We start from the raw sequence: 14,019 nt of genomic DNA, 5'->3' as shown, positions 1-14,019 counted from the left end.
CGTCGCCCTCCCGCAGGTCCTGGGCACTGTTCCCTCCACCCTCCGCGCGCAGCGCCCCCCACGCCAGTCCCGGGTGGCCGCTGCACCGCCAGTGCCAGAAGCGCGGGGCCGAGGGCGCGGGCATAGGGGCGCCGGGCCGGGTGCCCGGGACAGCACGCCACTCACCAATGCGGCTGAAACTATCCGACAAAGTTCTCCGCAACTTCTTCATCTTGCCGATCTTCTCGGGCGGCTGCGGCTCAATGAGGTCGCACATCTGGGCGACACGGGGCTCGACCAACTTCCCCAAACTGGTCCAGAGCGAGCGCAGACAACGGCGAGGACGCGCGGCGCAGCGAAGGCGGCGCCTCCTCCTCCTCCTCCTCCACCTCCTCCTCCTTCTGTGTGCTTCTTTCTGTCAAGGAGAAGATTTCCAACTCAAATGCAGACCAAAAGACTTCTAGGTTCCAAAACTTCAGGGTTCCATGGATCATGATGTCCAAAATCTGCACAGGGCCTTCAATAACGGCCCTCGTTCTCAGCGCACACAAGTCAACCCCAGACCAAGGCACCCTAAGGGCAAAAACCCTCCCTCCAAGGCTTCTCCCATTAGACCCCGAACATCAGCACACACCCCCTCCCCCGGTTTCCATTTCGTATCGCGTGCGCTCAGGCAGACGGCAAACAACACAAACACGTCGATCGATCATTTTCCTGGGACTAGGTGCGAGAGCCTGGGGTCGCCGAGGGCGCGGGGCGCGGGCGGAAGAGTTTCGGGCGCTCGGGAGAAAGAGCCGCGGCGCGGAACCGCCAGCCGCCCCGCCCTCAATCCCCTCCTGCCGCCGCCGCCGCCGCCCCGCCTCCCCCTCGGCCAAGGCCCCCGGGCGCGGGACCCCGGAGCGACCTCGGCCCCCCGCTCGGAGCCCGAGTCCTCTGCCACCGTCCCTGGCCTGCTCGCGACGCTGCGCTGCTCCCTCGGCTGCCAGCCCAGCCCGCGCGCTCGAGGACCCGGGCCCGCGGAGGGCCGCGAACGGGCAATGCTGGGAGCGGGCCGCCACTGGGGGCCCGGTTCTCGCGCTGTGGGGAGGCCCCGAAAAGAAAGGGGCTGAGCCTAGGTCGTTCATCGTAGTGGTTTTCTCCCTGCCGCGATCGCGTGTAAAAAGAGCTTGGAATTGGGGGTGGGGGGTTGGCCGAGACCAATGCCTCCGGGTCAGGGGAGTGGAAAGGCCTCGGGGATGCGCTCAGGTTTGACGTTGACTTTTTGTTTTTCTTCAGTTTTGCCAAGGAAACTGAAGCGAAAGAACTAAAGGGAAAGATGGGCCCGTTTCTTAGGAGAGTCAAGTGCAAAAGCAGAAGCGTCAACTGTAACTCCCCAAGGCAGGGCTAGTGCTCTGTTTCCTTCATCCCTCTGTCACACTGAGTGACGGACGGTAATGTAGCTGATTTCTGAAGTGAATACCCAGTTCTATAGTAAATAGCAAACAGAAGGCCTTAGTCTATTTACCATTTTTAGAATATATTTCTAAACTGGAAGACTCAGAGGTGTAAACATTCTGACCTCCTCGTCCCTTACCACAAAAAAGTAACTTTAAAAAGCGGGGCTGGGGGGAAGCTTTATAAAATCCCAGAACCTACAGTTCGGGCAGCAAACACACATCGTCTTCATTCTGCTAAAACATGATGCAGCAAGCCTCCAAAGTCAGTCTCCCAGGGGAGAGAGAAGGAAGATGGGGGAAAGCCTGAATGTGTTGATTTGGGGCCAGCAAACTCCTTATGAATAGAAATGTAGTAATCTTGAGTCATCTGGCTGTGTAAGTAAAAAGAGCTTGTGAGCGTGTGACAATGTTGTTTGGTTTAAAGGAAGTTTTGGGGAGTTTATGTTTTATTAATAGATTTTTATCTGAAAACAAAAACTAGCCCCCTGCCTTCCTTAAATTGTGAGGTAGAACACTGATTTGTTCTGCTCTGCACTGTGCACATTATAGGGACTTGATAAATTGCAGCTGATTAAAGCCAGGAAGTCAAGCCAAGTGGGAGCAGAGGAGGGTGGGGAATTCCTCAAGAAAGTCCGTATGACTTAAAATGGATGTGGAGTCCTGGTGACTATAACTAGATATCACTGAGAGCACCAAGCATGGCCTCAGAAAGGAAAAAGTTTGACTTTCACCACTTACTCAGGTTAGTTAGGAAGAAAGGTATCAGCTGCTTTGAATGAAAAGACAAAAGCAACCAATCAAAATACTGATGGGTTCTACCTGTCCGTCAACAAAGATGAAGAAGTAGTCATTAACTGAATGAACTTTGACAACTATACATCTGTGGCTGTCCTATTAACCATATTATTCACTCTGATAATGGCTGTTTCATATATACGTGTGTGTATGTGAGAATATATATAATATATTCATATTCTGTTTTACCTTCCTAGTGTTTAGTATTATTGACCTTTTAAAAGATAAACTTGTTTGAATAAATTATGGTATATGCATACTATGGTACAACAGGTAAACATTTTCAAAAATGAGATAGATCAATATGTATTATGTGACTGTCTAGAGTAAGTGAAAAAAAATTTACCATTAACCCGTTTTCATATTTATAAGAAAAAATTAGACATGTATATGTTTCTATGTGCTTAGAAAATTTCTGAAAAAGAAGAGAACAACAAACTGTAAGTGTGTACACCCAGAATACAGTAAGTCCCCTACATATGAACAAGTTCCGTTCCGAGACCACATTTGTAAGTCCAATTTGTTCGTAAGTCCAATGAACTTGGACTTGGAGGAAGAGGAGGTGAGAGATGGTAGAGCTGAAGGATCGTTTGCAATAGGAGATGGAAGGCAAGATGCAATTTCACTCATGCCTGATGTTGACGGCACTCACTGGTTTTGGTTCCCTGCTGGATTCAATTCTATCTACCCTCTTGAAAAAATGATCCAGTGATGTCTGGGTAGAAGCTCTTTTTCTCGTCATAGATGACGTGGTAGCACTGGATTGCATTCTGAAGAGCTGCTGCAACCTTCGTGTATCCTCCTATGTTCAGGTCATGTGCCTCAAGAACTAACAGTGCCTACTCAAATGAAGAAAATCCCCTTGCCATTTCCTGCATCGTGAATCTCTTTGGTTCTTCAGTTACTTCTTCTTCCTCTTGTCTCTCTTTGTCCTTTCTCTGGGCCTCCAATTCCATCAGTAAGCTCCTCATGTTGCACAGCAAGGAGTTCAATGAAATCGTCCTCTTACAGATCTAGCTTGAAATAAAGATACTGTACTACTGTACTCTATACAGTACTGTACGGTAAAGTACACAAAAGCACAACCACTTGTAGAGGATGCACACACGTGACAATGTATGTCAGACACATGAACTAACTTATGTGATTAGACATGCGAATACATGTTTGCATCTTTGAAAGTTCAGAACTTGAAGGTTCGTATGTAGGGGACTTACTGTAGAGAGAACATTTTCTTTGTACCTTTAAGTATAATTTGAATGTTTTATCCCCCCAAAATGCATTGTTTATAATAATAGAAATAGTAATTTAAAACATAAACATAATATTTACTCCATTTTTACCTATCCCACTCCAAAAAAATTTCACCTAATTACAATGGTATACCTTGCAGGAGAAACAGTTGTTAGTAATGGACCAAGTAAACCTTGGCAGTTATGAATAACCAACTCCCAGCACATGCTTATCTGCTTCCTTTGTTGGTTATAAATTAAAATGGCTAATTTTGCAAGAAACTGTGATACAAAGAAGGAAATTTTTAACTGGATGCTTTTAATATATGTACACTTATGTTATAGGATTCAACTTTTTTTTTTTTGGCCATGCCGCCCAGCTTGTGGGATCTTAGTTCCCCAACCAGGGATAGAACCTGTGCCCCCTGCATTGGAAGCCCAGAGTCCTAACCACTGGACCACCAGAAAATTCCCAGATTCAACTCTTTATATGGTTATTCGTTTCACATTTGCCTTCATCTTAGATTGTAAGTTCCCTGAGGGCAAGAGCCCTAGATACAAAAGGTAGAATGCCTGCTTCATAGTGGACGTAAATTAAATGTTTGTCAAATGATTAGAGAATATATTGCTGCCACTGAGAAGTAATGTGTTGTCCTCAGAAACAAAGATGACTATTCAGCATCTGTGTGGCATATGTATTTTCAGTGGGAGGATGGATCTGTGCCAGTTCTCCATCTGAACTTCTCATTCACAAGGTTATAGTTTTGGCTGGCCTGAATTAAAGGTGCAGTGTCTGCCTATAAACAGATAAACTTACCGAGGGGCTGAACCCAGCATGGGTTGAACTGAATCGAATTCATCAATTAAAGCATGTGTGTGCATTAATTAGGCCTAGAGTAATAGCAGCAGTGGCTGGAGACCCAGGACTCATGGGTTTTCGTCCCTACTCTATCACAAAGTGTTGTGTGGCCTTAGACAAATAAGTGATTTACCCACTTCCTTACCTGTAAAATGAGAGTCTTGAACTAGCTGACCTCTAGGGTGATCCATAGCGGCCAAATTCCAAGTTGAATGGTGAAAATTCTGCTCTCCCAGCTTAAACACTGGGATATATTAATGAACAGTAATTAATACACAAATAAGAGAGACAAGGATCCAATGATAAAAATTAGGAGAAATTTAAGGTACATTATTTCTAGTCATGTTATACATAAATTATGCTTTTCTTATGAATGGATCTTGTCCATATAAGAAAAATAGCAGGCTCATATACTGGCAGTAAATTTTAAGGGAATGAATCCTAATCTAAATTAGATGAAATATAGAGGATTTGATTAGAATCTAAAGTACCAACAAAAGCAGAAGCAGATTTACTGACCTGAAATAGTATCAAAAGATAATATCGGAGAAAAGAAATCTATGAAAAAAGGATGCCAAGGATGTGGGGACTAGAGTTGGGAAGTGAAGTTAAAGTGAAAACATATGTTAATTAATGTAAAATTTTAGAATTTAGCCAGTGTAGATAGCTAAAGATTAAGACATATTTTTGACTGTAATTACTAAAGTGGTAGAAACTAACGTAATTGAATATCCTCTTAGAACTCTAAACAGTTACCCCAGTTAATTATTTTTTAATACTTTATTTTTTTATTTTCTTTTACTAAGTAGAAATCTAATTAGTCCAATTACTTAAATGCAAGCATTTACATTAGAAAACGAGTTCTCTTCAATCAAAATTATTTAACAAGAATTTAGCACTTTACAAAATTCTGTAATATGTCACATGACATAGCTATAACTTTTTATGTTGTAGCAACAGGTACTTACGTTAAGACTTCAGATATTATTAAAGGACAATCTAAAACAATAGTAGAGTACAGATAATAAGAAATGAAAAGGACCTCATGAATGGTAGTTAAAATAGATAACAGGAGAAAAGCAAGGTAGAATATAATGCTCCAAGTAGCCTCTACATTTTGGTAAAAAATAGAACTATCTGAGAAAAATTATTTTTGCTTTGAAGAAAGTTATAAAATTACACTAATTTAAAAACATTAACAGATGCATGATGTATGCAACTTACTTTCAAACAGTTCAGAAAAAAATAGACATACGTAGAGTGGAAAAGATCAATAGAGAAAGCATACAAAAATGATAAAGCAAACAGTACAAAATGTTCATAGTCAAATCTAGGTAAAGGGTATATGTACGTTCTTTGTGCTGTTCTTTTTGTTTTTTATTAGTCATCAATTTAATACACATCATTGAATACATGTCAATCCCACTCCCCCAATTCATCACAACACCATCACCACCACCCCCCGTGGCGTTCCACCCTTGGTGTCCATACGTTTGTTCTCTACATCTGTGTCTCAATTTCTGCCCTGCAAACTGGTTCATCTGTAGCAATTTCTAGGTTCCACATATATGTGTTAATATACGATATTTGTTTTTCTCTTTCTGACTTACTTCACTCTGTATGACAGTCTCTAGATCCGCATCTCAACAAATGACCCAATTTCATTCCTTTTTATTGCTGAGTAATATTCCATTATATATATGTACCACATCTTCTTTATTCATTCGTCTGTCAATGGGCATTTAGGTTGCTTCCATGACCTGGCTATTGTAAATAGTGCTGCAATGAACATTGGGGTGCATATATCTTTTTGAATTATGGTTTTCTCTGGGTATATGCCAAGTAGTGGGATTGCTGGTCATCTATGGTAATGGTAATTCTATTTTTAGATTTTTAAGGAACCTCCATACTGTTCTCCATTGTGGCTGTATCAATTTACATTCCAACCAACAGTGCAAGAGGATTCCCTTTTCTCCACACCCTCTCCAGCATTTCTTGTTTGTAGATTTTCTGATGATGCCCATTCTAATTGGTGTGAGGTGATACCTCATTGTAGTTTTCATTTGCATTTCTCTAATAATTAGTGATGTTGAGCAGCTTTTCATGTGCTTCTTGGCCATCTGTGTGTCTTCATTGGAGTAATGTCTATTTAGGTCTTCTGCCCATTTTTGGATTGGGTTGTTTGTTTCTTTAATATTGAGCTGCATGAGCTGTTTATATATTTTGGAGATTAATCCTTTGCCTGTTGATTCATTTGCAAATATTTTCTCCCATTCTGAGGGTTGTCTTTTTGTCTTGTTTATGGTTTCCTTTGCTGTGCAAAAGTTTTCAAGTTTCATTAGGTCCCATTTGTTTATTTTTGTTTTTATTTCCATTACTCTAGGAGGTGGATCAAAAAAGATCTTGCTGTGATTTACGTCAAAGAGTCTTCTTCCTATGTTTTCCTCTAAGAATTTTATAGTGTCCAGCCTTACATTTAGGTCTGTAATCCATTTTGAGTTTATTTTTGTGTATGGTGTTAGGCAGTGTTCTAATTTCATTCTTTTACATGTAGCTGTCCAGTTTTCCCAGCACCACTTATTGAAGAGGCTGTCTTTTCTCCATTGTATATCCTTGCCTCCTTTGTCATAGATTAGTTGACCATAGGTGCCTGGGTTTATCTCTGGGCTTTCTGTCTTGTTCCATTGATCTATGTTTCCGTGTTTGTGCCAGTACCATACTGTCTTGATTACTGTAGTTTTGTAGTATAGTCTGAAGTCAGGGAGTCTGATTCCTCCAGCTCCGTTTTTTTCCCTCAAGACTGCTTTGGCTATTTGGGGTCTTTTGTGTCTCCATATAAATTTTAAGAGTTTTTGTTCTACTTCTGTAAAAAAATGCCATTGGTAATTTGATAGGGATTGCATTGAATCTGTAGATTGCTTTGGGGAGTATAGTCATTTTCACAATATTAATTCTTCCAATCCAAGAACATGGTATATCTCTCCATCTGTTGGTATCATCTTTAATTTCTTTCATCAGTGTCTTATAGTTTTCTGCATATAGGTCTTTTGTCTCCCTAGGTAGGTTTATTCCGAGGTATTTTATTCTTCTTTTTGCAGTGGTAAATGGGAGTGTTTCCTTAATTTCTCTTTCAGATGTTCCATCATTAGTGTATAGGGATGCAAGAGATTTCTGTGCATTAATTTTGTATCCTGAAACTTTACCAAATACATTGATTAGCTCTAGTAGTTTTCTGAAGGCACCTTTAGGATTCTCTATGTTATAGTATCAAGTCATCTGCAAACAGTGACAGTTTTACGTCTTCTTTTCCAATTTGTATTTCTTTTCCTTCTCTGATTGCCGTGGCTAGAACTTCCAAAACTATGTTGAATAATAGTGGTGAGAGTGGACATCTTTGTCTTGTTCCTTATCTTAGAGGAAGTGCTTTCAGTTTTTCACCATTGAGAAAGATCTTTGCTGTGGGTTTGTCGTATATGGCCTTTATTATGTTGAGGTAGGTTCCCTCTATGCCCACTTTCTGGAGAGTTTTTATCATAAACGGTTGTTGAATTTTGTCAAAAGCTTTTTCTGCATCTATTGAGATGATCATATGGTTTTTCTCCTTCAGTTTGTTAATATGGTGATCACATTGATTGATTTGCATATATTGAAGAATCCTTGCATTCCTGGGATAAATCCCACTTGTTCATGGTGTATGATCCTTTTAATGTGTTGCTGGATTCTGTTTGCTAGTATTTTGTTGAGGATTTTTGCATCTATATTCATCGGTGATATTGGTCTGTAATTTTCTTTTTTTGTAGTATCTTTGTCTGATTTTGGTATCAGGGTGATGGTGGCCTTGTAGAATGAGTTTGGGAGTGTTCCTTCCTCCGCAATTTTTTCAAAAATTTGAGCAGGATGGGTGTTAGCTCTTCTCTAAATGTCTGACAGAATTCACCTGTGAAGCCATCTGGTCCTGGACTTTTGTTTGTTGGAAGATTTTTAATCACAGTTTCAATTTCATTACTTGTGATGTGTGTTCATATTTTCTATTTCTTCCTGGTTCAGTCTTGGAAGGGTATACCTTTCTAAGAATTTGTCCATTTCTTCCAGGTTGTCCATTTTATTGGCATAGAGTTGCTTGTAGTAGTCTCTTAGGATGCTTTGTATTTCTACGGTGTCTGTTGTAACTTCTCCTTTTTCATTTCTAATTTTATTGATTTGAGTCCTCTACCTGTTTTTCTTGATGAGTCTGGCTAATGGTTTATCAATTTTGTTTATCTTCTCAAAGAACCAGCTTATAGTTTTATTGATCTTTGCTATTGTTTTCTTTGTTTCTATTTCATTTATTTCTGCTCGGATCTTTATGATTTCTTTCCTTCTGCTAACTTTGGGTTTTGTTTGTTCTTCTTTCTCTCGTCCTTTAGGTGTAAGGTTAGATTGTTTATTTGAGATTTTTCTTGTTTCCTGAGGTAGGCTTCTATAGCTATAAACTCCCCTGTTAGAACTGCTTTTGCTGCGTCGCATAGGTTTTGGATCATCGTGTTTTCACTGTCATTTTTCTCTAGGTATTTTTTGATTTCCTCTTTGATTTTGTCAGTGATCTCTTGGTTATTTAGTAACATATTGTTCAGCCTCCATGTGTTTGTGTTTTTTATGTTTTTTTCCCTGTAATTCATTTCTAATCTCATAGCGTTGCAGTCAGAAAAGATGCTTGATATGATTTCAATTTTCTTAAATTTACTGAGGCTTGATTTGTGACCCAAGATGTGATCTATCCTGGAGAATGTTCCATGTGCACTTGAGAAGAAAGTGGAATCTGCTGTTTGGGGATGGAATGTCCTATAAATATCAGTTAAATCTGTTGGTCTGTTGTGTCATTTAAAGCTTCTGTTTCCTTATTTATTTTCATTTTGGATGATCTGTCCATTGGTGTATGTGAGGTGTTAAAGTCCGACACTATTATTGTGTTACTGTCAATTTCCTCTTTTAGAGCTGTTAGCAGTTGCCTTATGTATTGAGGTGCTCCTATGTTGGGTGCATATATATTTATAATTGTTATATCTTCTTCTTGGATTGATCCCTTGATCATTATGTAGTGTCCTTCCTTGTCTCTTGTAACATTCTTTACTTTAAAGTCTATTTTATCTGATATGAGTATGGCTACTCCAGCTTTCTTTTGATTTCCATTGGCATGGAATATCTTTTTCCATCCCCTCACTTTCAGTCTGTATGTGTCCCTAGGTCTGAAGTGGGTCTTTTGTAGACAGCATATATATGGGTCTTGTTTTTGTATCCATTCAGCAAGCCTGTGTCTTTTGGTTGGAGCATTTAATCCATTCACGTTTAAGGTAATTATCAATATGTATGTTCCTATGACCATTTTCTTAATTGTTTTGGGTTTGTTTTTGTAGGTCCTTTTCTTCTCTTGTGTTTCACACTTAGAGAAGTTCCTTTAGCATTTGCTGTAAAGCTAGTTTGGTGATGCTGAATTCTCTTAGCTTTTGCTTGTCTGTAAAGCTTTTGATTTCTCCATCGAATCTGAATGAGATCCTTGCTGTGTAGAGTAATCTTGGTTGTAGGTTCTTCCTTTTCATCACTTTAAGGATATCATGCCACTCCCTTGTGGCTTGTAGAGTTTCTGCTGAGAAATCAGCTGTTAACCTTATGGGAGTTCCCTTGTATATTATTTGTTGTTTTTCCCTTGCTGCTTTCAATAATTTTTCTTTGTCTTTAATTTTTTCCAATTTGATTACTATGTGTCTCGGCATGTTTCTCCTTGGGTTTATCCTGTATGGGACTCTCTGCGCTTCCTGGACTTGGGTGGCTATTTCCTTTCCCATGTTAGGGAAGTTTTCGATTACAATCTCTTCAAATATTTTCTCTGGTCCTCTCTCTCTCTCTTTTCCTTCTGGGACCGCTATAATGCGAATGTTGTTGCGTTTAATGTTGTTCCAGAGGTCTCTTAGGCTGTCTTCATTTCTTTTCATTCTTTTCTCTTTATTCTGTTCCGCAGCAGTGAATTCCACCTTTCTGTCTTCCAGGTCACTTATCCGTTCTTCTGCCTCAGTTATTCTGCTATTGTTTCCTTCTAGTGTAGTTTTCATTTCAGTTGTTGTATTGTTTATCTCTGTTTGTTTGTTCTTTAATTCTTCTAAACATTTTAAACATTTTAAACATTTCTTGCATCTTTTCGATCTTTGCCTCCATTCTTTTTCCGAGGTCCTGGATCATCTTCACTATCATTATTCTGAATTCTTTTTCTGGAAGGTTTTCTGGAAGGTTCTGGAAGGTTTTATCTTGTTGCTTCATCTGGTACATAGCCCTCTGCCTTTTCACCTTGTCTGTCTTTCTGTGAATGTGGTTTTTGTTCCACAGGCTGCAGGACTGTAGTTCTTCTTGCTTCTGCTGTCTGTCCTCTGGTGGATGAGTCTATCTAAGAGGCTTGTGCAAGTTTCCTGATGGGAGGGACTGGTGGTGGGTAGAGCTAGCTGTAGCTCTGGTGGGCAGAGCTCAGTAAAACTTTGACTGATGATCGGTGGGGCTGGGTACCCTCCCTGTTGGTTGTTCGGCCTGAAGCAACCCAACACTGGAGCCACCCTGGGCTCTTTGGTGGGGCTAATGGCAGACTCTGGGAGGGCTCATGCCAAGGAGTACTGCCCAGAACTTCTGCTGCCAGTGTCCTTGTCCCCCACCCCCTGGTGAGCCACAGCCACACCCATCTCTGCGGGAGACTCTCCAACACTAGCAGGTAGATCTGATTCAGTCTCCCCTGGGGTCACTGCTTCTTCCCCTGGGTCCCGATGCACACACTACTTTGTGTGTGCCATCCAAGAGTGGAGTCTCTGTCTCCCCCAGTCCTGTCAAAGTCCTGCAATCAAATCCCACTAGCCTTCCAAGTCTGATTCTCTAGGAATTCCTCCTCCCATTGCTGGACCTCCAGGTTGGGAAGCCTGACGTGGGGCTCAGAACCTTCACTCCAGTGGGTGGACTTCTCTGGTATAAGTTTTTTCCAGTCTGTGAGTATCCACCCAGCAGTTATGAGATTTGATTTTACTGTGATTGCACCCCTCCTACCATCTCATTGTGGCTTCTCCTTTGTCTTTGGATGTGGGGTATCTTTTTTGGTGAGTTCCAGTGTCTTCCTGTCAATGATTGTAGAGCAGCTAGTTGTGATTCTGGTGTTCTCTCAAGAGGGAGTGAGAGTACATCCTTCTACTCCGCCATCTTGGTTCCAATCCTCACCCTAGTTAATTATTTTTAGGATCAAATATTATCCTTCTTTTTTGAACACATCCAGGAACTGAAATAGCACAAGGTTAGATGACCTATACCAAGTTCCCAGTGAGTCATCAGTGAAACTGGTACATGGAATTCAAAACTCTTGTCACCAACTTTTATGTTCCAACTGTTGGATAACGTCCAGTCTTAAGGATTTCTTTTTGTTGTTGTTATTGTTGTTTTGACAATGAGAAATTTAAAATCAAAAAGGGGAGGCAAATGGAAGATTGGAGAAACCAGTGTATTCTCACAGGTAAATGGAGGCTCTCCCACTTCTTTCCTCCCTGTTCTATCAGCCATCTGTTGCCTAGTCACTCATAATTCAAATCCTTTTCACTTTTACAGAAATCACTCACTGCTGACACAAATCTCCAGGCTTATTCAGGAATAAGACCTGACTGTTTTGTAGGTAATTCTATATTTTTTCATCATATATTTCAAGAGACCTTGGGATGTAAGTAAACTGACCTACTTGCAAATGACTGTAGGAAGAACAAAGAAGTTGCAAACCCATCCAAACAATGTCAAGTATAAATTAGCTCAGAATAGTTTTGAAGAAAATAAACTACCAAGGTCAAGGTGTGCATTGAAATACTGGTAAATTCCCCTCTCCTACTAAATCATACTTAAATATTACAATGGCCTATCATTCCTGTTTTTCATTTTGTATAATTTGTAAATAGAATTTTATATGAGAAAACATCTACTACCATTTCAAACTAACCTACAATTCACTCAGTTATCCCTTTGGTGTTATTTGTGTGTGTGGAGAGATGTGTCATTACTAAAGGGTCCTCATGTATGATTGTCATCAATTTCAGTGCATCATTTTGCACCCAGCAGAATTAAAATTCAGAGGCCAGTCCTGTAATTGAACTGTGGACATGGATGCAAAAGTGGTCAGAAGCTAAATACTTCAGGGAAACCAAAACTTTTGGTCTAGACAAGTCCTGTTAGGAGCAATTAAATTCAGAAATGTAGCTTTTCTATCAAAAACCTCCTAGTCTTTCTTCCCAATGCCCTTGACAGTTCATCTGCATTCACACGCCTATTCTTTTTTTTTTTTTTTTTTTTTTTTTTTGGCTGCATTGGGTCTTCGTTGCTGCATGTGGGCTTTTTCTCTGGTTGCGGCAAGTGGGGGCTACTCTTCGTTGTGGTGCATAGGCTTCTCATTGTGGTGGCTTTGCTTGTTGTGGAGCATGGGCTCTAGGCACGTGAGCTTCAGTAGTTGCAGCACGCGGGCTCAGTAGTTGTGGCTCACGGGGTCTAGAGCACAGGCTCAGTAGTTGTGGCTCACAGCTTAGTTGCTCCATGGCATGTGGGATCTTCCCGGACTAGGGATGGAACCCGTGTCCCCTGCATTGGCAGGTAGATTCTCAACCACTGCACCACCAGGGAAGCCCCACATGCCTGTTTTTTTTTTAATTAATTAATTAATTTTCTTTTTTTTTTTGGCTGCACTGGGTCTTCGTTGCTGCACGCGCGCTTTCTCTAGTTGTGGCGAGTGGGGGCTACTCTTCGTTATGGTGCGTGGGCTTCTCATTGCAGTGGCTTCTTGTTGCTGAGCACAGGCTCTAGACATGTGGGCTTCAGTAGTTGTGGCACACGGGCTTAGTTGCTCCGTGCCCACATGCCTATTCTAAGCAAGTGCTTACAAGCCAGAAAATGTATCCATAGGATAACTATATTGATGATGTTGTTGGATATATCATGTTCCCTAGCTAAAATGGCTTACTATTTATAATTTTAAAATGTAACTAGAATAACTTGTGGCTTTATAATGGGCTACAAATTGATGATCTCATCTTATTTTAACCCATACTACTCCAAGAGACATTATCATTATCACTGTGTTACACAAAGGAAATGGGCATAGACATGCCAAGAGACTATCCCCAAGAGGTTCCAGTTTTAGACTGAGACACACTTTGGTTACCAAAATCTTTTCTCTAATAAAGCATTTTTTAGCACAATGTATGGCATTTTCTTTTTCTTTTGATATATTTTGGGTATAATTATTATTGTCCTTATTGTATAGAAAGGAACTATTCTGAAGCAGACAGAGTGCAAGAAACTGGCCAAACTCAAACAGGTTTATGGATGGGTCAAAACTCCTAAACTCTAGCACTGTAATTTACCTTTTTTAAACCTTATGGGAAGAAATTAGAAGTGTGCAATTAAAAGACATACAATTGGGGCTTCCCCCGTGGTGCAGTGGTTAAGAATCCACCTGCCAATGCAGGGGACATGGGTTCGAGCCCTGGTCCGGGAAGATCCCACATGCCGCGGAGCAACTAAGCCTGTGCGACACAACTACTGAGCCTGCACTCTAGAGCCCGTGAGCCACAACTACTGAGCCCGTGAGCCACAACTACTGAGCCCGCGTGCCACAACTACTGAAGCCGGCGTGCCCTAGAGCCCATGCTCCGCAACAAGAGAAGCCACCACAATGAGAAGC

At 41.0% G+C, this 14,019-nt stretch overlaps 1 protein-coding gene across 2 annotated transcripts in view; it reads right to left on the bottom strand.

The window, feature by feature from the left end:
- CDK14 (cyclin dependent kinase 14) overlaps nt 1–371 on the bottom strand; it is a 593,024-nt gene extending 592,653 nt beyond the window's left edge. Inside the window, exon 1 of one of the 2 annotated variants that reach the window (XM_007452057.1) lies at nt 166–371. In XM_007452057.1, the coding sequence (XP_007452119.1) occupies nt 166–256 (91 nt within the window). In that variant the 5' untranslated portion in view covers nt 257–371. The remainder of the gene's footprint in view (nt 1–165) is intronic. The other variant, XM_007452058.1, reaches the window with a different exon arrangement.
- Nucleotides 372–14,019: the final 13,648 nt, after the last annotated feature.

The sequence above is a fragment of the Lipotes vexillifer genome, unplaced genomic scaffold, assembly GCF_000442215.2.
Source record: "Lipotes vexillifer unplaced genomic scaffold, Lipotes_vexillifer_v1.1 scaffold161, whole genome shotgun sequence".
NCBI classification, from domain to species: Eukaryota; Metazoa; Chordata; class Mammalia; order Artiodactyla; family Lipotidae; genus Lipotes; species Lipotes vexillifer.
This window is presented reverse-complemented; position numbering and strand designations above follow the sequence as displayed.